Genomic DNA, 26,792 nt, shown 5'->3' with positions numbered 1-26,792 from the left:
TATCCATTGCATGGGTGGACCTTATCCTTATCAATCATCCAGACATTTGCTCCCCCTGAGAGATTTTGCAGGAGCCGCCACTGGATTTGAAGTATTATGAATAACATTGGTCGCGAAAGCCCACTACGACTACATGTTAAACCATACTCTTTGGTTCTTTCGGTAAAGTCACGTAGATATAAAATAAATTAAATCACGACGTTTCGGGTGCAACACAAGCGACCGTCATCAGGTGGGACAACCACAGCAAGAAACAATTGCTGAAGTGGGCAAAAGGGCTGCTGTGACGACAAGAGGCTATTCAGTATCGGTGAGAGGGGGGAGGAGCCAGGGAGGAGAGATAGAGAGGGGGGTGTGGGGTAGGAGGGGTGGAGCGCTGCAGCCGCTGCTCGAGGGATTGGGAAACGAGCGAGGCAAAAGTGGAGGTAAAACCTCTGCCCTGGCACCCACCCGTGCGTCGCTCGCTCTCATCCCTCTCGTCGTGCCTGCCTTCCCTGAGGCTCTCTCCCCCTTCTCTATTATTCTCGTTTCCTCCCGGCCTCTCGCCATGATTAAAGCAATCCTCGTGTTCAATAACCACGGCAAGCCGCGCCTCTCCAAGTTCTACAAGTTTTACGTGAGTTCGCAGTTGGGGTTGCGGGGGCGGGAGGGTACTGGGTGCGGGATCTTCCCGCCGGGGCCGCTCAGGCAAATGCCGCGGCTGCTCAGGCAAATGCTGTGGCTCCGCGTCTGCGACTAGGCCCCCGCGGGGTGTTTAAGGTTTCTGGAACAGATTAACATTGATACAAGTGTACACAATAATTGATGTGAACTTGGCATACGTATTATATGTAAATACAGCATACACATGTATACAATACCATACCAGCATTTAAGTGATTATTAATTTAACACAACCGCAGTGTAAAACGTACAAACGTGGCCAAATAACATTAAGTGATGTACCAAGCTTGAATTGCCTTACAGTGTGCATACACAGTTGTATATACAGTCCCTTTTGGACACTCCAATGCTGGATGAGGGACAGCCCAGGGTGCGGTTGAACATACTTCGCCACTCTGGTCAACTTGTACAGCCTGGGAGCATAGTACAATACAGTAGAATCATATGATTCTGCTGCATTGCATAATTAAACCTAATGTAATGCAATAACACCAACAATAGCCTAAATATATAAAACATTGCCATTCATGAAATAATGAAAATCATATTAATACAACGTAACGAATGTGAGACGGCAACAAACACGAACAGCCACCTCGCCTGCATGGACCAGCTTGGATTGGTTACCATCGAAGGACCTTCATCCAGCAGTGGATTGATCACGTCCGATGTTGGAAGAAGCCCATTACGGTATAAATGCAATACCGACAACGACCGCTGGTGCGTGTTTGCGAAAAAGACCGCAGCTGTGCGCATGACTTGCTGTATGTGTGACTATCAGTGCATGCCTGCTTAAGGGGCCGTCCATAAATGACGTCACGCACCTAGGGGGGGGGTCAGACATTCGTGACGATGTGACGAATGGGGGGGGGGGTGAGAAATGTGACGTCACATCAAAATTCGCAACTTTAAATAAAAATAAACACGTTCTACTTAATTAAATAAACTTTTTAAATATGTTTTCTCCTACAACACCAGAGTGCAGCGCCACATTAAATACGCACTACAATGACAATAGTTTAAAGCGATTTGAAGCATGCTTTTTTTCGGGGGGGGGGGGGGTCTGACTATTTGTGACTCTGTGTGACTAGGGGGGGAGGGGGTCAAAAATCGTCCAAAATCGCGTGACGTCATTTATGGACGGCCCCAAATTGCTTGATGACGGGTTACTTGGTTCGTGACGATAACATTTGTGTACATGACTTTGGCTTTGCGTGTGTGTAAATGACTGCGTGACACTGTGCCATGACTTGGTATGACTGCGTGCGTGTGTGACTAGCTAGCCGTGTGCCCGATTACACGTGCGTTTGACCGGGCGCGTGGATGTGCGGTGGTGTAGCGGATAGCGCTACGCTGCACTATGAACCCGGCAACCCGAGTTAGATTCACGCTCACGGCCAACACCAGTGATGATTACGCAAACCGGTCCTGGACCTTCCCTAGGTCGACTCGGCCTCAAATTTGTACCTAGTGCGGTGTATAGTAAGCATCACCACTGGGGAGACAAAGGCGGCCGTGCGTGGTGAAGGCCACCCACTCCTATCGTGTGCCGTGCCGATCTTAATAGGTGCTCGCTAACAGCACTTTCCGCAGCAGTCTGTTGAGGCTATTTGGGGATCTTTGTCTTTGTTCAGAGCGAGGACATGCAGCAGCAGATCATCCGGGAGACATTCCACCTTGTGTCCAAGCGAGACGACAATGTCTGCAACTTCCTGGAGGGGGGAACGTGAGCGTCGCACCCTCGGCTCACCCCTGCGCCCCTCCCCCCGGCGGGACTCCAGCCCCACCGGGGGGTGTCCAAGCATCTCCGTATTCGGTCGGAGCGATCACCAGTCCAGAGACCATGAGGTCAAACCCCCACCAACTGCCTTGTGACGGCAGAAAGCGCGATGCGGCATTGTGAACCCGGCCACATGAGTTTTATTCCCGGCCAAGGCTAAACAACAGTGGCAAGTTCATATCATAACCGGTCCTGGGCCATCCAACCACGGGGTATGCAGCGTATGCAACACATAGGGGCCCAGTCGACCACTTGGCAGGCCCGAATTAACAGATAAACAAGTTTAAAAAAAAAATATGTTTTAATGTATTTTAAAAAATGAGAACAATCGAATATATAGTTATAACCTACATATTCTTGTATATGGGTTAAAACATCCGTAGCTTTTTCAGTAACATTGAGTCAGGAGAAAGTAGGGGGGGCCACAGTCGTATCTTGCATCGCCCCCCGTTGAAAAAGGTCATTGCGCCCTTGCATCCAGCACCCCCGTGCTCCCTGCTACTCTCTTCACCAAGCATGGTGAAGTGTGGTCAAACAAACCCCAAGACTCGCACGGCATGGGAAAGCCCTCTTACAGCAGTGGATTGATCTAAGGGCTGTAAGAACAGCATGGCAATGCTGTGTTAACACACTCGTGCCTCACAGCAACAAAGGCTTGGGTTTGATTTCTGCAGCATCCTCCTGAAAAAAGAGTCGGTGAGGCTTTTGTGGGTAAACAAGTTAAATAAGAATAATGTATGGTTACATTAGGAAAGTGTTACAATCGAAAATCGAGGAATCAACAAACTAGAAATGTGGTGCGGTGTGGTGCAAACCATCTTGCCGATATCACAGATGACTGACAATATCCCAATAGTTTTATACTAAGCTTTCGCGACCAATATCATCCATAATTGAGGTTTTTTGGGTTAGATCGCGTAAATATATAAATGTGTCGTTAAAACCTGCCACCACCCAACTAGTAAGGGTTGTCACGTAAACAGAACATGCCAATTCCTCACTAGTACAGCACACCGGTGTGTTGGAGACCCGAGCCACAACATTTACAATCTGAGTACGACGTTCCGCAAGTAATTACAACTGGCTTCATCAGGTGACAGCCAGATTTGTGAAGAAGTCTTACTATTTTTTTCCTTATATAGAGGCGTAGATGTGGTGACCACGCTTTTCCACTCTTGCGCCACGTGGGGGGGGGGGGGGGATTACTGAGGCAATGTACATTATGCATTATGCAAGCCCTTTGAACTTGTCCTTCCTGTCTATTGTAAATGTTGTGGCCTGGCTCTCCAACACACCGGTGTGCTGTATTAGTGACGAATTGTCATGTTCTGTTTACGTGACAACCCTTACTAGTTGGCTGTGTCGGGTGGTGGCGGGTTTTAACGACACATATATTTACGCGATCTAACCCAAAAAAAACTTTATTGTGAATACCCCAATACAACGCGTGTATTCTGGTGGAACGTGCGAACTCCACTTGTCTGCTGCCGTGGATGTTTGCTCTTGCAATTTGCTGAGTCACATACTTGCTCGGCTGTGTGAGCAGCGAGCCATGTTGCCACCGTAGCCTTTTGTGCTGAGTAACCATGGGTGCAGGCTGATAGGTGGCTCGGACTACAAGCTCATCTACAGGCACTACGCGACGCTCTACTTCGTGTTTTGCGTGGACTCGTGCGAGAGCGAACTCGGCATCCTCGACCTCATCCAGGCATGGCCACACACACGCACACCACACACACTGGCAGTCATTCGTTGGGTGCTGGTGGTGTTTGAGCGCTAGTGTAGTAGTGGTTAGCGCCACGTTGCGCTACGAACCCGGCAGAGACTTGAGTTCGATTCCCACTCACGGCCACCAACACCAGTGACGAATATCTGAACCAGTCCTAGGCCTCCCCTAGGTCCACTCAGCTTTAAATGAGTACCTGGTGCTGTGTGTAAAAACTAATCTCACTGTGGAGACAAAGGCAGTCAGGCGTGGTGCTGGCCACCCACCCTTCGTGTGCCATGCCGTCCTTCATAGATGCACGCTAACGGCACTTGCCCCAACATCCAGTTAAGGCTATACGGGGGATCTTTGTTTATGAGCTTGGGCAGTACACTCATGACAAACTCCAGTTTTGCAGCTGAGGTCTCGCTCCAAATCAGTAGAGCGGCATGATCTTTTCATCGGCTGCGCAATGCTGTGTGCAAGCTATCTGGTCTATTGCTCCCGCACGAAGTTTCGGGTATTCTCGGCCACAGGCATGCCCTCACTTATGCTTGTAAAATGTGGACCCTCTAATGGAACAACTGCGCCTGTTAGAAATATTCAGGATAGCCTGCCTACGATCCATCCTGGGTTAACACAGACTGGATTGTGTGAGGAGTTCACAGATCCTTGAAAGATCTGGACACAGTCCCATCAGTAATTTCCAGCAAGCAAGGCTGCATTGGCTGGGTCATGTAGCTGGCTTGCCCAGCCACCGAATGCCTGAACAGCTTTTATTTGGTTTAACACGTAGATTGGATAGAGGGGGCTAAACAGGTGCGGCACATGCTAGAGAAGATGTGGAATAATGCGGTGTGAGAGGATATGGAGCTGAGTCGGCTTGCCAGTAACTGGTACCAGCAGTGCCAAGATCGGAGGAGGCTCATGAAGGATGCTTGCTACTGGGCAGTTGGAGGTAGTCACCCTCTAACAACAGCAGAAGGCAGAGGAGCGACGCCCGCAACAATGAGCGACGCGCCGGGCGGCTAAAACACAGCAAGTTGGCACGATAGGGGGCACAGGTGGTGCATCTGTTAGTCATCTCAGTCATTCAACCGATGGTACCTGGTTCTGTTCCGTGACCTCCTGTAAGTGAGCGTTTGCACTTCACGTGGCCTTAAAGTACACATAGCCTAGCTTAAGTGGCGAATGGCGGTTGTTATAGCGTTGATGGTGTTGTCAGTAGTGTTGGTGGAGATTAGTTGATGATGTTTGTAATGGTGCTTGATGGCTGTGTTTGTTGGTGATGTTAACATGTATGTTGAACGTATTTCGCACCGTATGTAGCCAACCTTGCTATTCAGAGGTGCGGGGGAAGGAAAACAAACTAAACACAAAAAACACTTCTAAAGAAATGAGTGATGATGTTGTTATGTTCCTGGTGTTGATCGTGGTGTTTGGTGGTAATGATGGTGTTCATAATGACTTTGATTGTCGTGCAGTGTTGAAGGTGTTTGTGTGATGGTGTTGATGATTGCGTTGATGGCGGTGTCCGTGGCAATGTTTGTTATTGTGTTGATGGCAGATCAGCATTAACGATGGTGGTGGGGATGTTTGTTATTGTGTTGACAGGGGTTCAGCGTTGACAGTGTTGGTGGTGATGTTTTTATTGTGTTTGATTGCATTGGTGGTGATTGTTATTGTGTTTGACGGTGGTTCAGCATTGACAGTGTTGGTGGTGATGTTTGTTATTGTATTTAATGGTGTTGGTGGTGATGTTATTGTGTTGATGGCAGTGGTGGTGATGTTTCTTATTGTGTTTGACCGCGGTGGTGGTGATGTTTGTTATTGTGTTGATGGCGGTGGTGGTGATGTTTGTTATTGTGTTGATGGCGGTGGTGGTGATGTTTGTTATTGTGTTGATGGCGGTGGTGGTGATGTTTGTTATTGTGTTGATGACGATGGTGGTGATGTTTGTTATTGTGTTGATGGCGGTGGTGGTGATGTTTGTTATTGTGTGGATGGCGGTGGTGGTGATGTTTGTTCTTGTGTTTATGACGGTGATGGTGATGTTTGATTTTTGTGTTGATGGCGGTGGTGGTGATGTTTGTTATTGTGTTGATGGCGGTGGTGGTGATGTTTGTTATTGTTTGACGGCGGTTCATCGTTGACAGACGTTGGTGGCGATGGCAATTCATTGTGGTGTTGACATTGTCTTGTTTTGGACCAGGTGTTCGTGGAGACTCTGGACAAGTGCTTTGAGAACGTCTGTGAGCTGGACCTCATCTTCCACGTTGACAAGGTCCGGGCGGTGTTGATGATGGGGCAGAAGCCCTGTGCTTTCTGGGTCATTAATCTCCTGGCAAATCACCAAGATAATCAGCACGAACCCTTCTAGAATCTCCACATGGACGTATTGGCGCTACACCGGTGCAGCATGACACACTGGTCCTTCATAAAACAGTCTGCAATCAAAAATGTAACTGACATTCGTCTTCCGACTGCTTCACGGGAACTGATTTTGATGCACACCCTGCAAGTTTTTGGACCGGGGGTTGAGAATCGCAGGAAAATAAATCATTTTTGCGCAAAAAATATTTCTTATATTGCGCACCACTGGAGTACCGCCAAAACGTTCATATATATTATACTTTTCTTCGTGGGTTTTTTTTATGCTGCAGCATAGCAATTGGCAACAGGTGTGGCACATTGCAAACATATCCCAGGTGTGCCCGCTGAAGGTATTTTCAGGTTTATAGGAAAAGCAAAGAATCCCCAGTTGCTGTTCGTAAGCTAGGACAGACGAGAAATCTCCGTTCTGTGGTCGATCCAGCCCCTGCCTCCCCCCACCTCTCTCCATTGGCCGTGCGTGCTCCAGCAGTTCAGGAGCAGACGTTAGCCATCAGCCCCTGACCCCGGCCCTCTGGACTCCCTCGGTCGCATGTTCGCGCAGTTGGAGTTTGTTTTTTTTGGTTCAGTGTGCCACGAAGATCGAGCGAGCCCGAGTGTGTGTTTGTGCATGTGTGTGCCGCGGTGGCAGCTGAGCAGCTAAGGCGGTTGAAGGGATGGGCGATCACGTGATTGTGTGTGAGAGTGTGCTTTTTTGTGTGATTGAGTTTTAAAGTGAGTGTATGTGTATGTATCTCGGTGGATTAGTCGCATTTCTCGATTTTTTAAATTGTTTAACGTTTTTGTTTTAACGTTTTTCTCAGCAGTTTTGTTTTGCCACGCTTTTTTTTCTTTCCAACCGTGCGTGTACAGTACCTGTATTATTTGTATCTGTGTATTATCTGTATCCCCGTGTCTGTGTGTTGTCTGCGTATGTTTATAAATAGCGTGGGATGTACTGTAGCATGCGGTGTATTGTAGTATGGGGTGTACCGTAGTGCATGGTGTACTGTAGTATGTAGTGTGGTGTACTGTGGTGCGTGTACTGTAGAGTGGGGTGTACTGTAGCATTTATACTATAGTGTGTGTGTACTCTAGTCTATGATGCATTGTGGCTTGTATAGCATCGTGCGGCACAGGTGGTGTGCATGTGGTAGAGGCTGTGTGTGTGTAGTCGTGGGTGGCTAAAGCACAGCAAGTTGGCACAGTAGGGGGCACAGGTGGTGCATCAGCCAGTCGTCTCAGTCAGTCGGCCTGTGGCACCTGGGTCTGCCCCGTGACCTCCTGCCAGAGGGCATTCGACACTTCACGTGGCCTCAAGGTGCACATAGCCTGGCACAAGTGTCGTGGTGACGTCACCGCTATTTCATGGCGAATGGCGGTTGTGTGTGTGGTGCAGGCTGAACGTGTAAGTGTTGCAGGCTATGTGTGTGTGTGGGCCGTATTGGTGTGAGTGGGGGATGTGTATGTAGATAGATTGGTGCGTGTGAGGGCCTGGTAAACCCTCCACCTGGCACTTTTTTCCTACCAAGCACCAGGGTGGAAACACCAACATGAGCCCGTGCTAGAGACCAAGGGGGATAGACATTCATGACACCTTTTGGCCAAACTCCATCTGGCAAATCCAGGAACAGGAAAACACTGAGATTGGCCACGTGGAATGTTTGGACTCTCTTTGCGGAGGAGAGGCTGCCACTCCTTCGTCAAGAGATGGACTGGTCCTGCTTGGACCTTCGTGGAATACAGGAGGTCCAGTGGACCGGTTCTGGTTCCAGTCATCATGAGGGATGGACAGTTCTCCACTTAAGGCAGGAAACTACCAAACAGGGGGGAGTGGCACTTATTTTGCAGTGAAGTGTGGGAAGCTGTAAATCCCAGGCTATTGCGGGCTCACCTCCCCATCAAGTGTGGTGGTGGTTGCTTACTCCGCCACCAAAGATGAACATCAGTGGAGGGATGCAGACTAGGTTGATGAGTCAGATGTCTTCTATAACCTGTCCCAGGTGCTAGCTAAAGTGGTTCCTCGGGATAGAGTCATCCTGTTAAGTGACTTTAATGCCTGAGTGGTTCATGACGCAGACACCTGGGTTGGAGTGATCGGAAGGCATGGGCCTGATCAGCTCAACAATATCGGAAGGAGGCTGAAAGACTTCTGTGTAGCCCATGGGCTTGTAATTACGAACACGCTGTTCCTGCATTGGCACATCCACAAAACATCATGGATGCACGCCGGGGCCAAGCAAGAACATCTGATAGACTTTTTAATTATGGACCAGCGGATGCGGGCCCATGTCCTTGACACCAGGACCTACCGTGGAGCTGATCTGCCCACTGACCATCTACTTGTCATCTGTCAGATGCGCCTGCCATTTTTATTAAATCCTTTATATTAAGTTCACTTGCTTGCTTGCTTACGCGCTTAAGACCGTGCAAATCTTTTGGTCGTTTTTTAACCCACTTCCCGTGATCCAATCGAGCTGACATTTTGCACACAGACTCGTTGTGCGTGACAATTTATTTTCGTGAAAATTTTTTTCCAAATTTTCCACTTTTTAGGAAAAACAAAAAATTCCAAAATTTTCCACTTTTTAGGAAAAAAAAAATTACACTAACACAATCATATATTTTTCCTAAACACAGAAAATTATTCAAGAAAACAACAAAAATGTACAATGTAAACAATCATACAAAAACTGAAAACCTTATAATCCTTATATACGACTTTCCTTATATTTAATTTAAAATACCAATGTGATAAAAATAAAACTCTTACTCAAGAAAAACAGAAATGAATAATAAAATAAATTCGATGCCACGCATATAAAGGATTTATAGTGAAAAACTTTGTTTTTACGGGTTAATTTTTATCACATTGCGGTGGTGGGTGTCCATCTAGAACCCAATTCAAACCCAGTGGCCTGGTCTCAGCTAGCTAAGGATATTTGCAAGCAGGAATTTCAACATCACTTGCAGCTGGGGTTAGCATTGTGCCCCCCTCCTGATGCCGAGGGGAATGAGGTTCAGGACTGTGGCTAATGAAGGGGAATTCCCTCAACCAAGATAACATGGGGCAAGATGGGGGCGACTCTGCTAGCACTGCGGTGCCTCACAGAAGTAGCCACCCCATCTGAATGGTTGGCTGAGGTGCCATCTGTGGAGGAAGGGTGAGGTGCGATCTGAAGTCTTAGACCAGGAAAAGCACCAGGCAGAGATGGTCTTCCAAGTGAAATGCTGAGGGAGAGCGGCATCTGTGTGCAGACTGCCCTACATGACATCATCACAACTGTCTGGACCACAGTACGAGTTCTGCAGGATTTGAAGGATGCCCTCTTAAAAACGGGGACCGCACTGATTATATCAACTATAGGGACATCTCTCTTCTCAGTGTGCCGGGAAAGATCCTGGCAAGCATTATTCAACAACGCCTTGCCAGGTACGCTAAGGAGAGGCTTGCAGAACCCCAATGTGGTTTCAGACTTTGGCAGTCCTGTATGTATGCCATATTCTCTGTCCGTCTACTACAGCAGAGGTGTAGGGAATTCCAACAAGACCTACATCTCTGCTTTATTGACCTGGTCAAGGCCTCTGATACCATCAACAGGCCAGGGCTGTGGACAGTTCTTCGTGCTTTCGGAGTCTTTGACTTTGCTCACAATCATTAAGAGCCTTCATGATGGTGGGCAGCCCCGGGTAAAGCTATGTGGCCAGGAGTTGGAACCTTTCCCTGTTCACTTTTGGGATGTGACAGAGATGTCCTCTGGCTCCCACATTATTTAACATCATCTTTGACCGCATAGTTCGAGAAGCTTTCCATTGTCTGTACCGGAGGAATTTCCATCTGGTACAAATGTAATGACATCGCGGGATGTCAACGTGCGGTGCCTGCCCTAGAGAGGTGCAGTGTCACAACATCGCGGATACCACAATGGTGTGGGTGTAGTACCGGCCCTAGAGGGACCCGGTGAGCGCTGATTAATAGCGCTAGATGGCACCACGCTTGACGTGCAGTACCAACCCTACAGGACAGGGTGTGTGAGTGCCGGCCGAAGGATGAGGTTACTAAAGGTCATGGCACTGGTTGACCCGGGAGGACACGTGACCAGTTAAGTCTACAAAGGGGCCCCAAGTGGGGGCAAGGGGTGGTCACATGGTTGGGACCCAGATGTGATCCATCCTGAGTTTAACCAGGCTGGATTGTGTCAGGAGCTCACAAACCCTCGAAAGATCTGGACACATTCCCATCTTCTTGGTTCTTTCGGTAAAGTCTCGTAGAAGGGAAGTAATAAAATAATAAAAATAATAAAATAATTCTCACGACGTTTCGGCCACAACGCAAGCAGCCGTCCTGAGGTGAAAACCAGGTCTGTCGAGGCGACAGCGTCTGAATGAAACAGCACCATGCTTGGAGCATATATTTAAGCTGGGTTGGAAGGGGGGGAAAGGGCGCCTTGACAAAAGAATTTGCATATCAAGAGGAATTTTGCATATTTATGGGAAATGCAGGTATGTAATTAGTATTACTTATGCCCGTGCATTATACAGGATTAGCAGTATCAAAGGGAGGGGATATGGGAAATGCAGGTATGTGATTAGTACTACTTATGCCCGTGCATTATGCAGGATTAGCAGCATCAAAGGGAGGGGATATGGGAAATGCAGGTACTTGATAAGTACTACTTATGCCCGTGCATTATGCAGGATTAGCAGCATCAAAGGGAGGGGATAGGGGTAGCATTAATAAAGGGAAGGAGTGTTAATAGTATGTGGCTGCAGTAACTAAAACCACCACGTAAACAACTAAAGTATAAACTACATAGTATCATCAGTATACTAAATATACTCTACAATAAGCTGAGTTACTAACAGTAAGTAATGCATTACAATTCTACATCGTAAAAATATAATATGCTTCCATCTAAACTTTATTCTCTTACATCACACGAGTCTACGCCGTACTATATACTGCCATAGACAAACCCAATGTTAAATTATATACTGTATTGCTATAAACCACCTTATACATTGTAATATTACACTATGTATTATTCTACCCACCCTAATGTATATCACACTGCTGTATATTCACTATACAATTACAATACTATATATTACTTTGTACCTTGTATTAAGCATATAAATTTTATACTATTTGTTATTATACACTGTACCATTGACCGTCGTGTGAAAGATACTAAGAGGAAGCAACGAAATATGTCAATGAGAACGTAGAGAGAGAAAACTTGCAGCGGAGCAAAGAATCCAATCCCTGCGGAGAATACAATGCCAGTGAGTGGAACGCGGTCTGAAAGTAACCGTAAACGTGAACACAATCAGTTAAGATCCGAAATGGTTTATTACGTCCTTCCAATGATTGCTAAGCCAGAATCTATCTTCTCGGTTGAAATTGTCTCTGTGTTTGTATTTGTGGATCGCCTCATGAACGAATCTCTCATGGTAGCCAGATGGCTTGCAGAGAACCTCTGTCTTGGAGAAGTCAATATCATGTGAGCCCACTGAATTGTAACAGTGATATGCCACGGCTGAGGTGTTTGTCCTACCGTGTTTCAAGTCTGCTTTATGTTCACGGATGCGGTCCGAGACATGTCGTTTGGTTTCTCCAATGTAACTGCTACCACAGAGGCAACTTAGTTTGTAGACGCCAGGGTACTGTATGTCTGGAACCACATCTTTCACAGACGGGACCAGATCACGGATTTTATGTACTGTTGAATCGGACCTGGATCTTGTGTTTTATCAGGATTTTGGAGATCTTTTTTGTAACCCCAGCAATGTAGTGTAAGATGATGGTCTTGAAAGGCTCCTCAACAGGATCCTTCTTGATGGTTGGAGTGATGGCTTTGCGGATTGTGTAGTCTGAGTAACCATTAGCCTTAAGAGCCTGGCGTACGTGTTTGAGTTCACTGGCAATGTGTTCCTGGTCGGATATGCATTGGGCTCTATGGTATAGAGTCTTGATGAGGGAATTCTTCTGGGATGGATGGTGGTGGGAATCCGGTTTTAGGTAAGCATCCGTATGGGTGGCTTTCCTGTAGACAGAGTGGCTCATTGAACCATCAGGTCTCCTTTCAATTAGGACATCCAAAAAGGGTAGCTTGCCATCTTTTTCGACTTCCACGGCCTTTCACTGGAAAAACCACCTCTGCGGTACTAAACTCTACTGACCTGGTATCGACAATCAAGGGGATTTCCCTGTCCCCAGATGACCTGCTTGTTAGTTTTGATGTGGTTTCCTTATTCACCAAAGTTCCTGTACCTGACACCATCGCAATCATTGAAGACTTGGTTCATCAAGGACTGAATACTGGGGTACCCCCCCTGGTGAGACACTGCTTAACAAATACATACTTCACCTGGAATGGAACGTTCTACAAGCAAACTGAGGGCACCCCAATGGGCTCCCCCCTATCTCCGGTTGTAGCCAACGTTTTCATGGAGAAATTTGAGACTGACGCCATCCAGACTGCCACTCTACGCCCGACCTGATGGAAGAGGTACATAGATGACACTTTTGTCATCTGGCCACATGGCCGGCCTGCTCTCGACCAATTTCTCGACCACATCAATTTCATACACCCAGCCATCAGATTCACCATGGAAGTTGAAAAAGATGGCAAGCTACCCTTTTTGGATGTCTTAATTGAAAGGAGACCTGATGGTTCAATGAGCCACTCTGTCTACAGGAAAGCCACCCATACGGATGCTTACCTAAAACCGGATTCCCACCACCATCTTTCCCAGAAGAATTCCCTCATCAAGACTCTATACCATAGAGCCCAATGCACATCCGACCAGGAACACATTACCAGTGAACTCAAACACGTACGCCAGGCTCTTAAGGCTAATGGTTACTCCGACTACACAATCCGCAAAGCCATCACTCCAACCATCAAGAAGGATCCTGTTGAGGAGCCTTTCAAGACCATCACCTTACCCTACATTGCTGGGGTCACAAAAAAGATCTCCAAAATCCTGATAAAACACAAGATCCACGTCCGATTCAACACAGTACATAAAATCCGTGATCTGGTCCCGTCTGTGAAAGATGTGGTTCCAGACATACAGTACCCTGGCGTCTACAAACTAAGTTGCCTCTGTGGTAGCAGTTACATTGGAGAAACCAAACGACATGTCTCGGACCGCATCAGTGAACATAAAGCAGACTTGAAACACGGTAGGACAAACACCTCAGCCATGGCAGATCACTGTTACAATTCAGTGGGCTCACATGACATTGACTTCTCTAAGACAGAGGTTCTCTGCAAGCCATCTGGCTACCATGAGAGATTCGTTCATGAGGCGATCCACATATACAAACATGGAGACAATTTCAACCGAGAAGATGGATTCTGGCGTAGCAATCATTGGAAGGACGTAATAAACCATTTCGGATCTTAACTGATTATGTTCACGTTTACGGTGACTTTCAGACCGCGTTCCACTCACTGGCATTGTATTTTCCGCAGGGATTGGATTCTTTGCTCCGCTGCAAGTTTCATCCTGCTACTCTCCCTTTGACATATTTCGTTGCTTCCTCTTAGTATCTTTCACACGACGGTCATTGGTACAGTGTATAATAACAAATAGTATAAAATTTATATGCTTAATACAAGGTACAAAGTAATATATAGTATCGTAATTGTATAGTGAATATACAGCAGTGTGATATACATTAGGTTGGGTAGAATAATACATAGTGTAATATTACAATGTATAAGGTGGTTTATAGCAATACAGTATATAATTTAATGTTGGGTTTGTCTATGGCAGTATATAGTACGGTGTAGACTCGTGTGATGTAAGAGAATAAAGTTTAGATGGAAGCATATTATATTTTTACGATGTAGAATTGTAATGTATTACTTACTGTTAGTAACTCAGCTTATTGTAGAGTATATTTAGTATACTGATGATACTATGTAGTTTATACTTTAGTTGTTTACGTGGTGGTTTTAGTTACTGCAGCTACATACTATTAACACTCCTTCCCTTTATTAATGTTACCCCTATCCCCTCCCTTTGATGCTGCTAATCCTGCATAATGCACGGGCATAAGTAGTACTAATCACATACCTGCATTTCCCATAAATATGCAAAATTCCTCTTGATATGCAAATTATTTTATCAAGGCGCCCTTTCCCCCCCTTCCAACCCAGCTTAAATATATGTTCCAAGCATGGTGCTGTTTCATTCAGACGCTGTCGCCTCGACAGACCTGGTTTTCACCTGAGGACGGCTGCTTGCGTTGTGGCTGAAACGTCGTGAAAATTATTTTATTATGTTTTATTTTTATTATTCTATTACTACGTAACTTTACCGAAAGAACCAAGAAGATGAATCCCTGCAGTCACGAAAGCTTTAAATCGAAACATTCCCATCAGTGAGCTCTTCCGGCAGGCAAGGCTGCATTATCTGGGTCATGTAGCCCACATGCCCAGCCCCCGCATGCTCAAGCAGCTTCTGTTTGGCCGCAAAGAGGGGGTGAAATGGACACGACATGGGCTAGAGAAGAGATGGACTGATGCGGAATAAGAGAATATTGAGTGGACTTGCCAACGACTGGTACCAGTGGTGTCAAGATCAGCCTCTATGCAGGAGGCTCATGAATGACACTGTTGGACAGTTGGAGGCAGTCGTCTACCAGCAACAATGGAGGGCAGAGGAGCGATGCGGAGCGCCGGGCGGCTAAAATGCAGCAAGTTGACACAGTGCGAGGTAAAGCTGGTGCAGCTACCGGTCATCTCAGTCGGCCAACCCATGGCACCTGGGTCTGTCCCGAGACCTCCTGTCAGCGAGCCTTCGACACTTCACGTGGCCTCAAAGTGCACCTGGCCTGGCACTTGCGCGGTGGTGACCTCATCATCATCACTTAGATGCGAATAGCAGGTATTGGTGTAGCGGTTAGGATTCTACACTATGAACCTGGCGATACGAGTTTAATTGCTGCCCAAGCCTACCACCAGTGACAATTTTATGAACCGGTTTTGGGCCTCCCATAGGTCGATTCAGCCTCAAACACATACCTGGTGTGGTGTGTCGTAAATATTGCCACTAGGAAGACAAAGGCAGCCGGGCGTGGTGCTGGCCACCTACCCCCTTGTGTGCTGTGCCGGCCTTCATAGGTGCTCGCTAACAGCACTTGCCCCAACAGTCTGTTAAGGCTATATGGGGGATCTTTCTCTTTGCAACGCGGAGTGGGAAGCTGTTGAGTATCGGTTAGTGTGCTACGCTACAAACCTGGCGACCCGAGTTCACGGCCATCACCAGTTACGATTATCTGAACCGGTCGTGGGCCTCCCCTAGGTCGACTTAGCCTCAAATGAGTATATGGTGTGTAGTATACATTGCCACTGGGGAAACAAAGGCGGTCGGACGTGGTGGTGGCCACCCACCCCTTTGTGCCATGCTGACCTTCATAGTTCCCCCTCACTAACAACACCTGCCCTAACAGCCTATGCAGGCAATACGGGGGATCTTATTCGCACCATGTGCGCTAGGGTATGGCCTTGGGATGGATCTTTGTCGTGTTGCGGAGTTAAGTTTTTTCCACTTTTATAGGCCGAAAAATTTCAGCCGGAATGACTGTTGAGAATTTTGGGGGGATGTCTTATCATGTCTAAGTTAGACTATAAACAAATAGACTATTGTTTTTGGATATAGATTTTTTTTGCAGTTATTTAACTGTGTACTTAAAAAACAATTTTTTTATATATAGTTGCCTTTCTCAGAAAACCGTTATCATTGGGTGTCTGGATAATTTTCCCAAAGATTATAATTCTGCACATTGGTGAGTGAATTAACGATGGCTATTGACAATAATCTTTTCACTTGTCAGATTTGTTTGCTAACATGTTACTGGATGCATATTTATATTATACATTTGAACAATTGGAATTATCAGAAACAAACGTTCTTGAGCCAATATGAACAGAGCTAAAATGGAAGAAACGCCACGCTCGTCAACTTCATTTAGAGAGAGATAGAATAACAATGATTTCCTTGCCCATAGACCAACATTGCCCAGTCTTCCATTGCCCACAGACTAACATTTTACATAGACTAATATTGCCTATAGACTAACAGGTTCCTGAGTAATATGGACAGAGCTAAATGTTAGCAAGGCCACGATCGCCAACAACTTTGAGAAAGGACACGGCTCAAAGAGCGAGATATTTACCAATAAAAATAATTGAGAGGATCCTTGGGATAAAATATTGGTACACAGTAGGGAAGAGCTAAAGTTGGGGGATCTGGTGCAAACAGACACGACCTTTGATGGTGAAAATAGCCACGTGTGTATGATCAAATGCTGGTGACATTAAAGTTAATTAAACTGCCATACCTGATATATACACGTTTATACTTTGCCGAACGGATTCCAATTTTCTACCATGTTGCAAAAAATCCAGGACTTAAGGAGAAATGCAATGTCGTAGCTGCTGCTAGAAACCATAAGATCTCCCCTCTATTTATGTTACTTTATTTTATGTTTTATTTACTATACAGTATTTTTTACAGTGTTGCATACAAGTGTACAATATTTCTTGCGAGTTTAAAAATGCTTCCCTTTTTTGTTGAAATGTCACGCATTTGATAACACTGAAGGTATGGATATTTAAATACAGTACATTGTTGTATTCTGACTTACGAACCGTTACTACTTATGAACGGGGCCTCAGGAACGAATTATATTCGTAAATCGATGACTGCCCTGTATATGTGCGTCTCTATGTTAAAGACTACAAACAGGGAGGATCTCTTGTATCTCTGTGTTAGGTGCACTACATTCTGAATGAGATGGTGATGGGCGGCATGGTGCTGGAGACGAACATGAATGAGATCGTCAATCAGATCGAGGCGCAGAACAAGTTGGAGAAGTCCGAGGTGATGTCCCCCATCCCCTTTCCTCCACACTACCCTGTGTGCAGTTTAAGTATCCGGGCCCTCGTGTAGTAGTGAATTGACGAGCTGACAAGAGCTGACATGATCTGATGGGCACAGGAAGATGGCCTGGGTTAGATTCCCGCACTCAGGCGCTCCACTCTGTGCGTGTGGTTTGTTCTCCCCGTGTGATGAGTGAGTTGGTTCTCCCCATGTGAATACAGTTTTTGTATGGTCTCCCCCTGTTCTGCATTGGTCTCCTCTGGATTCTCTCGTTTCCTCCCTTAGCTGAACAAAGACACAGTGTAACTGGTGTTGACCAAAAACGTCCAACTGCTGGAAAAAAATACCTGCAAATTACTCAATTGGGATTACACAAAGCAGCAACATCACCCTCCTAATTGTGAAAACTTAACAGGACCCTCTTGAAAATAAGTCTTGAGACTCGGTGAGGCTTTCTGAGGTTAACGAGCATAGTCACTGATGGTCAAAGATGGTCACTACATCACACGCTTTCAGATGCACTTCTGCAGCTGTCTGGAATGCTCTTCCGACATTAGTAAGCCACTGTAGCTATGCACTTTCAAATCTGGATTGAAAACGTATTTAAAACTGCTTTGTGTGTTTAGTTTGTTGTCCTTACTTGCACCTCCGATTGGCACGGTTGGCTACGTACGGTGCGAAAGAAGTTCAACCTACGTACATATGAAGTATTGGAAATGACGGCAGGAAACTCCTTTGACGGGAACACACTTCTTTTATTAAATCTTGACTTGAACGATACAACGCGTGGCCTCTCTTCTTCACAGTACGGTCACCATACAACGATACAACTCGTGACCTCTTCTCTCCGCTCCACACTTCTCTCGACTCCCGTAGATTCTGTGCTGCTGGCTCTCTGTGCCTCGTGTAGACTCCGCGCCTCGGCTACACTCTTCTCCCGTCTCGTGTAGACTCTGCGCCTCTGCTACACTCTTTACTCGTCTCGTGTAGACCTTACACATCTGGCTACACACTCTTCAGTACCTGTCTCGTGTAGACCTTACAACTCCGGCTACACACTCTTCAGTACCTATCTCGTGTAGACCTTATACTCTCTCTGGCTACACCGTATGCATTACTCGGCTCGTGTAGACCTTACACTCTCTCTGGCTACACCGTATGCATTACTCGGCTCGTGTAGACCTTACACTCTCTCTGGCTACACCCTGTACATTACTCGGCTCGTGTAGACCTTTCTCTCTCTCTGGCTACACCTTGTACATTACTCTCCATTACTCTACATTACTCTCCCTTACTCTCCTCTCCGGGCTCTATCTCTGCACCTTCGTCTTCATTCCTAGATGGTTCCACTTCCCCCCTCTACTCCTCTGTGCATCACCTTATATACCCCTTCCTCCCGGGAGACGGAGCGGATGCGGACCTCAACGTCGGCACCGCTCCTCAGTTACCCAATCACCATGCGCTATCTCTACGATCCGTTTCCGCCCAGCGCGTGTTTCCACTCCTCGACCAATCACACCGCGCTGCCACCCGATCACTCCCTCTCAGCGCGTCACCGGCACACAGCCAATCAGCAGCACTACCCCCACCCGCGCTGACGCCTGCTCCTCCCCGTCAGCGCGCGTCACCACACACACACCCGTACATACGCGCTGGCACACGACGTATACCCCCAGCGCGTATCACCACTACACATACATGCACAGTATTCAAACCCAGGCCTTTGTTTCTGCGAGGCATGAGTGTTAACACTGCACAGCCACACAGCCCCCATTGACCTTAGGTCAATCCACTGCTGGAAGAGGGCTTTCCCATGCCGTGCGGGTCATGGGGCTTTGGCCCTACTTCACCATGCTTGGTGCAGAGCGTGGCAGGGAGCCACTGGGGTGTCGAATGCAGGGGCTTAACGACCTATTTCAACGGGTGTAATATCTCCAGGATATTTCTGATCTACCCAATGCCCTGGTAATTCTGCATCTACCAATGTCTCGGATATCCCGCACGGTTGGCTACGTGGGGTGTGCGAAAGAAGTTCAACATACATACACACATAGTAATAACAAAGGGATTCATAGTTCATGGCAGACTACCTACAGGCTTATTCCATCTGCCCTCTGGTGCAGTGTAAGCTTGATAGTGATGAACTTGCAGCAGTGATGTGATCACATTCCGTGTTTGCTGCTTGTTGCAAGGGTTTGCGATTCAATCCGTCCCCGGCTGCCAATAAAGCCTCGGTGTGTCTGTGTAGGGGTGTTACCGAGGGGCTGTATACATAGGATCACACGGGAAACAAACACAGTGGGCGGGGCTTCGTGAGTGCACGGGGAGGTGCTCTCAACGACGTCCGCACAGGGCAGCCTGGGGGGCTGGCCCCACCCCTCAGCGGGGGGGTTTTGGTATAAAAGGGGATGAGCCGGAGAGCTCGGGGAACAATGTTAAAGCTAAACCAGTGAAGTCCGAAGATCGTCTAGCTAGAGCCCTGGACTCCCCTGGGTCGCCGCCCTTGTCAGGGCCGCGCAGGACCGAGCCAGCGGCGTGGTCCCGAGAACCAGAGCTAGTGCTCTGGGACTCCGGGTACCGTAGCCCGACTTACCAGTGTCGGGCCAGACAGCCTCCCCTAGCCCGTTAGTGGAGGACTAGGAGGTAGGTCAGAGATAGCTAGCAGTGTATTCCCAGCTAGCCGGGTGAGGGGGCCGATACCCCCTCCAGTGTTGTATGTCCGCGGTTGTGACAACTGTTGCGGAATAAATACGTGTGCCTCAACCCCGGCGTCCAAGAGTCCTCAACGATATTACATCTGGTGTCAGAAGTAAAGATCTACGAACATGGACACGCGCCGGACAGCTCGAGTCAGGGTACCGGAGGGGGAGGACACCGTTGCAGTCGGGGAGCCCGGGACGGCTGAAGAAAACACGGAGCAGTCGGGGTCGAATGCGTCCACACCGCAGCAACAGGAGAATGGAGAGCCGTCGACAGAGGGGCTGAGGCAGGCGCACGCTAAGCTGGCGGAGCTGCTGTACGCCGCTGCCGCCATGCTGGACCAGATCACACAGCTGGGGGCTGCTGGACCGCCACGGGGCGACGGCAGCCGGCGACCACAGCGCCTTCCCGCCATTTCGACGGAGCACCACTTTGAAAATCCCGCCATCGCCGCAGCTGCTGTTGAGGGCGTGGCCGGGTTGGGCATCGAGTCCAACGGCGGGCATACAGTACCTGCCGCGTCATCACCAACGGACGGCACGTCACCACGGGTGCGACCGGCGATGCCATCGGTTATTCGAGCCGCGGCACAGCCGGGTGGGGGAGACGGAGTCGCGGCACAGCCGGGTGGGGGAGACGGGGGAGTGCGACCTTCCGCGGCAGCCGCCGCGTTACATCAGCGGCTACCTCCACTCAAAGAATTTGTGGGCGAGGAAGGTGACTGGGGCAGCTTCCAGCGGCGCTTCCTCGCTCACCAGGAAATGGCGGAGTGGACGGACGCCGAGGCTCTCCGCGCGCTGCCGGCACTCCTCGACAGCGACGCCCTCGCCGCTCTTACATCGGCGCCGAAGGACAAACGCTCCACGCTGCAGTTGCTGGCTGCGGTCTACGGACCATCGTCGGAATGCAGGCAGCTCTTTTATGATCGCCAGCGGGGTGCAAAGGAGTCGCCCCTGGCGTACCGTACGAGTCTCCTGGCGCTGGCGAAGACGGCCTTCCCACGAATGGACGACGAAGGCGTGGACGCGATGGTAACGGAAAAGATCCTCCTGCTGGCGGACGACCTGGACATCGCCGTCGTTGCACAGGAGGACACAGAAATGGGTTCCCTCCAGGCTGCGCGGCTCCTCCACGCCAACCTGCTGTCGCAGCGACGGAAGGCCAGCAGGGCAGCGGCCGGGCGTACGGTGGCTGCAGCCACCCTCCCGGCGGAGGAAGTTTGCGCCATCGACCATCGACTGCAGCAGAGGGTGGGAGTACGGGCGGGCCGGGATGGATCGAGCCGCTCCGACCATCCGTCATCGCTGCCTGCGCTCCCGCGCTGTTACAACTGCGGCATCCGGGGCCATGTCGCCTCGGGGTGCCGCTCTCCTCGGCAGCGCGGGACGACGCCTCGACAGGACGCCGGCCCTCCTCCCAAGCTCCATCAACATAACCTGGCGAGTCGCGGCACCCCTCATATTTGGCCCACGCACACACCCGTCACACACTCGCACACCGCAACGAACGGGGGGCCGACATTGCGCACCGTCGCGCCAACACGCACCACTATGGGGACTCAGATCGAACCCAGGCAGTGGTCCGTGTTGGCCCATCGCGTTGTGGCTGCATCGTCGGGGTCGTCAGCCGTGGTGGGGCACATTGACGGGGTTGAGGTGCGCATCCTGGTCGATACAGGAGCATCGGCGACCATCATTTCGGAACTGATTTACAATATTCTCCCTGTCCAGAGCCGTCCTTTACTGCCGGTTAACGTCCCATTCTATGCTGCTAACGGGGGCTCACTTGGCATCATTGGACAGATTCGAGCACAAATTTGTATCGGTGATATCAAATTGTCCGGCCCGATTTTTGTTCCTCCTCGCTGGCGGTTCCGTGCCTGCTGGGGACGGACTTCTTGGGCAAAATGCCGATTCGTATTTTAATAGACCAGGGCTGCATTGAGCTCCCGTCGGGACGACGCATGGTGTTTCTGCCGTCCCCTACTGCGGCTCGGACGGCGTTCGCGACGGTACCGGCGTTCGTCGTTAAAACGGTTCGCGTACCGCCGGGGGCACAAATGTTGGAGCCTCTCAAACTTCGTCGGCCCTTCGCTAAAGGCATTGGGGACCAGGGAATTCTGCTGGGGCCATCTAGGGCCGGGGTTAGCGGACCTCATTTGATTCCGGCCCAGACCATCGTAAAAGGGGACGGGGACCCTTTCATCGCGGTCCTCAATGTGGGGTCGCAGACAGTGGTGGTTCCTCAAGGGACCGTGCTTGCTCACGCAACGCCGGTGCCCTGTGAGGAACCTGTCGCGAATCACGTAGGCACTGTCCCTCTGCCGCATCCACATTCGGACACCGATGAAGGGTGGCTCGAGGCGCTTTGTGCGGGATCGACGGACCTGTCGGATTTAGAGCGTCAAAAGCTTAGGACACTGCTGCGTGAATTTTCCGACGTTTTCAGTCACAACAAATTCGATTTGGGCTGTACCCATCTGCTGCGTCACCATATTGATACAGGTGACAGCGCACCAATACGCCAAAATCCTTTTCGGTTAAGTCCCGCCGAAAAGGACCATGTCAAATCGGCTGTTGATGACATGTTAGCCGCCGACATCATTTCTCCCTCTACCAGCCCGTGGGGAGCGCCGATCGTCCTGGTTAAGAAACAGGATGGCTCGTTGCGGTTTTGCGTCGATTTTTGCCGCCTAAACAAAATTTCTGTTGCCGACGCATACCCGCTCCCACGGATTGACGAATCGCTGGACGCCTTGGCGGGAGCGCGATTCTTCTCCACATTGGATTTACTTTCGGGATTCTGGCAGCTTCCTCTGGACGATGATTCTAAGCCTAAAACTGCATTCCGTACACCGCAGGGTCTCTTCCAATTCAACCGGTTGCCGATGGGACTCCACTCGGCGCCGGCGACTTTCCAGCGATTGATGGAATTGGTTTTGGCTGTATTGCAATGGGACTCGTGCTTAATTTATTTGGATGACATTATTGTCTTTAGCAGAACATTTGACGAGCATCTCCAGAGGTTGCGGGCGGTTTTCCTCAAAATGCGGGCTGCTAATTTGAAATTTAAACCCCAAAATGTCATCTGTTACGCGAATCTGTGCGTTATTTGGGACACATCGTTGGACGCTCAGGTATTGCTACCGATCCCGCCAAAACGCAGTGCGTCAGCTCCTGGCCGACTCCCACCTCTGTGGGAGAGGTCAGGAGTTTCATTGGATTCGCGTCGTATTACCGACGCTTTGTCGCGGATTTTGCGACAATTGCAAAGCTCCTACACGCTTTGACGTCAAAGGGGGTCCGCTTTCATTGGGGACAGGAGGAGGAGGCTGCTTTCCGCTCCCTTCGGGACGCTCTGGTTAAAGCTCCTCCCTTGGTTTACCCCGATTTTTCTAAACCCTTTGTGCTCGACACCGATGCGAGCAACACAGGTATTGGGGGCGTGCTTTCCCAGGTGGTTGACGGCGTGGAACGGGTAGTCGCGTACGGTAGTCGGGTGTTGTCTCCAGCGGAGCAAAGATATTGTGTCACCCGTCGGGAACTGTTGGCAATTGTCTATTTCATCCAACAGTACCGCCCATATCTCTACGGTCAGCGTTTCACCGTCCGTACAGATCATGCGGCACTACAGTACGCCCTGCGAGTTCAACAACCATCGGGACAATTGTCTCGATGGTTGGAGGTTCTCCAGGACTTAGATTTTGAAACCACGTACCGTAAGGGCGTCCGCCACACCAATGCGGACGCTCTGTCGCGCATGCCAACCACCCCCGAATGCGCATGCCTCCTGGGGTCGGGTCGTTGCAGGCATCCGGGTGAAATATCTGTTCCGGTCTTGGCGGCCGCAGACGACGCAGCGTCAATGACGAATTCGATCGCACAACAGGGATCAGATTCCCTGTTGGGGTTGCCTGTCACTGAATGGGGGCGCCTACAGATGGAGGATACCTCCCTCCTCGCGTTGCGTCGTCGCGTCGGGGATGCTGGGCGGGGGAGGGGTGATGCCGACACATGGGAAATGGTCACGGGTCTGCTGATGCATTGGGACGGGAAATCCCATCGACACCGGCTGGTGGTCCCTTCTGGGTTACGGGGTAAGGTGGTGTGGGCCGCTCATGAGCGCCTCCTCCACCTGGGGACCCAAAAGACCCTCGCCTTGCTCCAGCTTGATTTTTTTTGGCCGGGCATGACAAGGGATGTCGCAGATCTGTTGGGGTCATGCCCTCGGTGTGCGCAACGGAAACCACCAGCACGGGAGTCTAACCCGCCTTTGCAGTCTATCAGAGTCTCCAGAGTCAACGAACTTGTCGCGCTGGATATTCTGGGCCCATTCCCCGCCACCCCCAGGGGCAATAGATATTTGTTGACCGGGGTGGAGTACTTTATGCGCTGGCCTATGGCCTGGCCCCTGGCCAACCAGTCGGCAGCAGCCATCGTGGAGGCCTTTGTCCAGGGATACGTCCTGGACAAAGGTGCTCCCGAGCGGCTGCTGACCGACCAGGGCAAACATTTTTCCGGCAAACTGCTCCAACAAGTCTGTGAGCTCCTGGGCACAAAAAAAATTTGTACCCTCCCTATCACCCGCAAACTGACGGGATGGTCGAGCGTCTGCACCGAACCATCACGTCCATGTTGTCACAGCAGGTTTCGGACTCGCAGACCGATTGGGACCTGCAAATTCAAGGGGTCCTGGCAGCATACAGATTGGCCCCCCATGCGGCAACGGGATTTTCCCCCTTCTTCCTCATGTATGGCCGCGAACCTGACCCTCCTGTTCGGGCCCAGCTGCAGATCCCCGCGCCGCAGGGTCAAACTAAATTGGCCGACCATGTTAAATTTAATCTTGCGAAATTAACAGAGGCACGGAATGCTGCCATGCAAAATTCCGACCTACGTCAGAAAGCTAATGAGCGGCTCAGACTGGGTCGCGCGCACGTGCTACAGTGGAAGCCGGGGGACATGGCATGGCTGCACTGTCCCCAGGTACCACTCGCGACCTCTAAACTGGTGCGGCCGTGGCGGGGCCCTGTCGAGGTGGTTGAGGTTTTGCGGCCTCAGTGCGTACGCATCAAATGGGGGAAGCGCCGGTGGTTTGTGCACCCCTCCAGATTGAAACCCTTCGTTGCGGTGCGAAGTCCCACTCCACACACGCGTGGCCAAACATGTGGGGGGTCGACCAACTCAAAGGGTCCGTCTCCGCTGCTCTCGCCTGACGTGTTGCCGGCTGTCCCGCCCCCAGGTGCACCAGGAATGACGGGCTCACGCCCGACAACCCCTACGGGGGATGCCGAGGGTCTCGCGACATCGAGAGAAGACTCACTTGGAAATGGACAGTTGCCGCCCGACGGCCCGCCATCCGGGGTTGCCCCGTGTGACGGGCCTGCTGCGAGGACGCGCACAAGAATGCGCAGGCTCTTGTGATGCACAAAAAATATATATATATTTTTCACATGTTATGTTCACTGTGTGCGGCGTCGGTGGTGTGTTCCGGGCACATTGGATTGTACGTATGTTGGGTTCACTGTGTGCTGTGTGTGTGCTGGGGTTCCCTGCAAATTGTATATACGTTGGTTTTACGGAATTCGTATTTATTCGGGGGTGCTGTGCGTCGGGTTATTTTCCCTTCTTGCTTTTCTGGTTCTTGTTGTTGTTCTCGTTCGCGTTATTGTTGAAAAAATTGCGAGGCACACGCGGGGTCGAGGGGTAAATAAACTTTTATTGTCGTTTGGTGCAGCCGGGACGGCTGCGAGCTGTACAGGGGGGGGGGTGATGTAGGGGTGTTACGGAGGGGCTGTATACATAGGATCACACGGGAAACAAACACAGTGGGCGGGGCTTCGTGAGTGCACGGGGAGGTGCTCTCAACGACGTCCGCACAGGGCAGCCTGGGGGGCTGGCCCCACCCCTCAGCGGGGGGGTTTTGGTATAAAAGGGGATGAGCCGGAGAGCTCGGGGAACAATGTTAAAGCTAAACCAGTGAAGACCGAAGATCGTCTAGCTAGAGCCCTGGACTCCCCTGGGTCGCCGCCCTTGTCAGGGCCGCGCAGGACCGAGCCAGCGGCGTGGTCCCGAGAACCAGAGCTAGTGCTCTGGGACTCCGGGTACCGTAGCCCGACTTACCAGTGTCGGGCCAGACAGCCTCCCCTAGCCCGTTAGTGGAGGACTAGGAGGTAGGTCAGAGATAGCTAGCAGTGTATTCCCAGCTAGCCGGGTGAGGGGGCCGATACCCCCTCCAGTGTTGTATGTCCGCGGTTGTGACAACTGTTGCGGAATAAATACGTGTGCCTCAACCCCGGCGTCCAAGAGTCCTCAACGATATTACATCTGTAAAGTTTGGACCGTTTGGAGGTACTATGGCCGGCCTATTTACTACCGGTTTTGGAATGACTTCCAAGCGATTGCTTTAATGTCCACTGCGAGCGAAGCAGACTGTACGTAGTCATAGTATTTCTCGTGTTACCACACACCCTACCGCAGTATTAACCGGTGGGCGGCCTAGCCAATCCAAACAGCGTAAACTCGGCAACAGACGGGCGAGAGAGCATGCTATTGCCGCAGAACGTGTGTCGGCACCACCGCCATGAATGAAGCTTTTGGCGGTACACCGGTGGTGTGCGGTAAGCTAATTTTTGTGCAATAATTATTGAGTTTCCCACGATGCGTAACCCCA

The 26,792-nt window shown here is 49.9% G+C and overlaps 1 protein-coding gene across 2 annotated transcripts in view; it reads left to right on the top strand.

Moving 5' to 3' along the window:
* Positions 1-337: 337 nt before the first annotated feature.
* Positions 338-26,792, top strand: part of LOC144737195 (AP-3 complex subunit sigma-1) — a 39,270-nt gene continuing 12,815 nt past the window's right edge. The window contains exons 1-5 of one of the 2 annotated variants that reach the window (XM_078619918.1): positions 338-616; positions 2,298-2,389; positions 4,040-4,151; positions 6,361-6,432; positions 17,313-17,420. In XM_078619918.1, the coding sequence (XP_078476044.1) occupies positions 548-616; positions 2,298-2,389; positions 4,040-4,151; positions 6,361-6,432; positions 17,313-17,420 (453 nt within the window). In that variant the 5' untranslated portion in view covers positions 338-547. The remainder of the gene's footprint in view (positions 617-2,297; positions 2,390-4,039; positions 4,152-6,360; positions 6,433-17,312; positions 17,421-26,792) is intronic. The other variant, XM_078619917.1, reaches the window with a different exon arrangement.

Source organism: Lampetra planeri, chromosome 65, assembly GCF_965212315.1.
Source record: "Lampetra planeri chromosome 65, kcLamPlan1.2.h2, whole genome shotgun sequence".
NCBI lineage: Eukaryota > Metazoa > Chordata > Hyperoartia > Petromyzontiformes > Petromyzontidae > Lampetra > Lampetra planeri.
The sequence above is the reverse complement of the archived record's forward strand: the minus strand, read 5'-3'. Positions and strand labels throughout refer to the sequence as shown.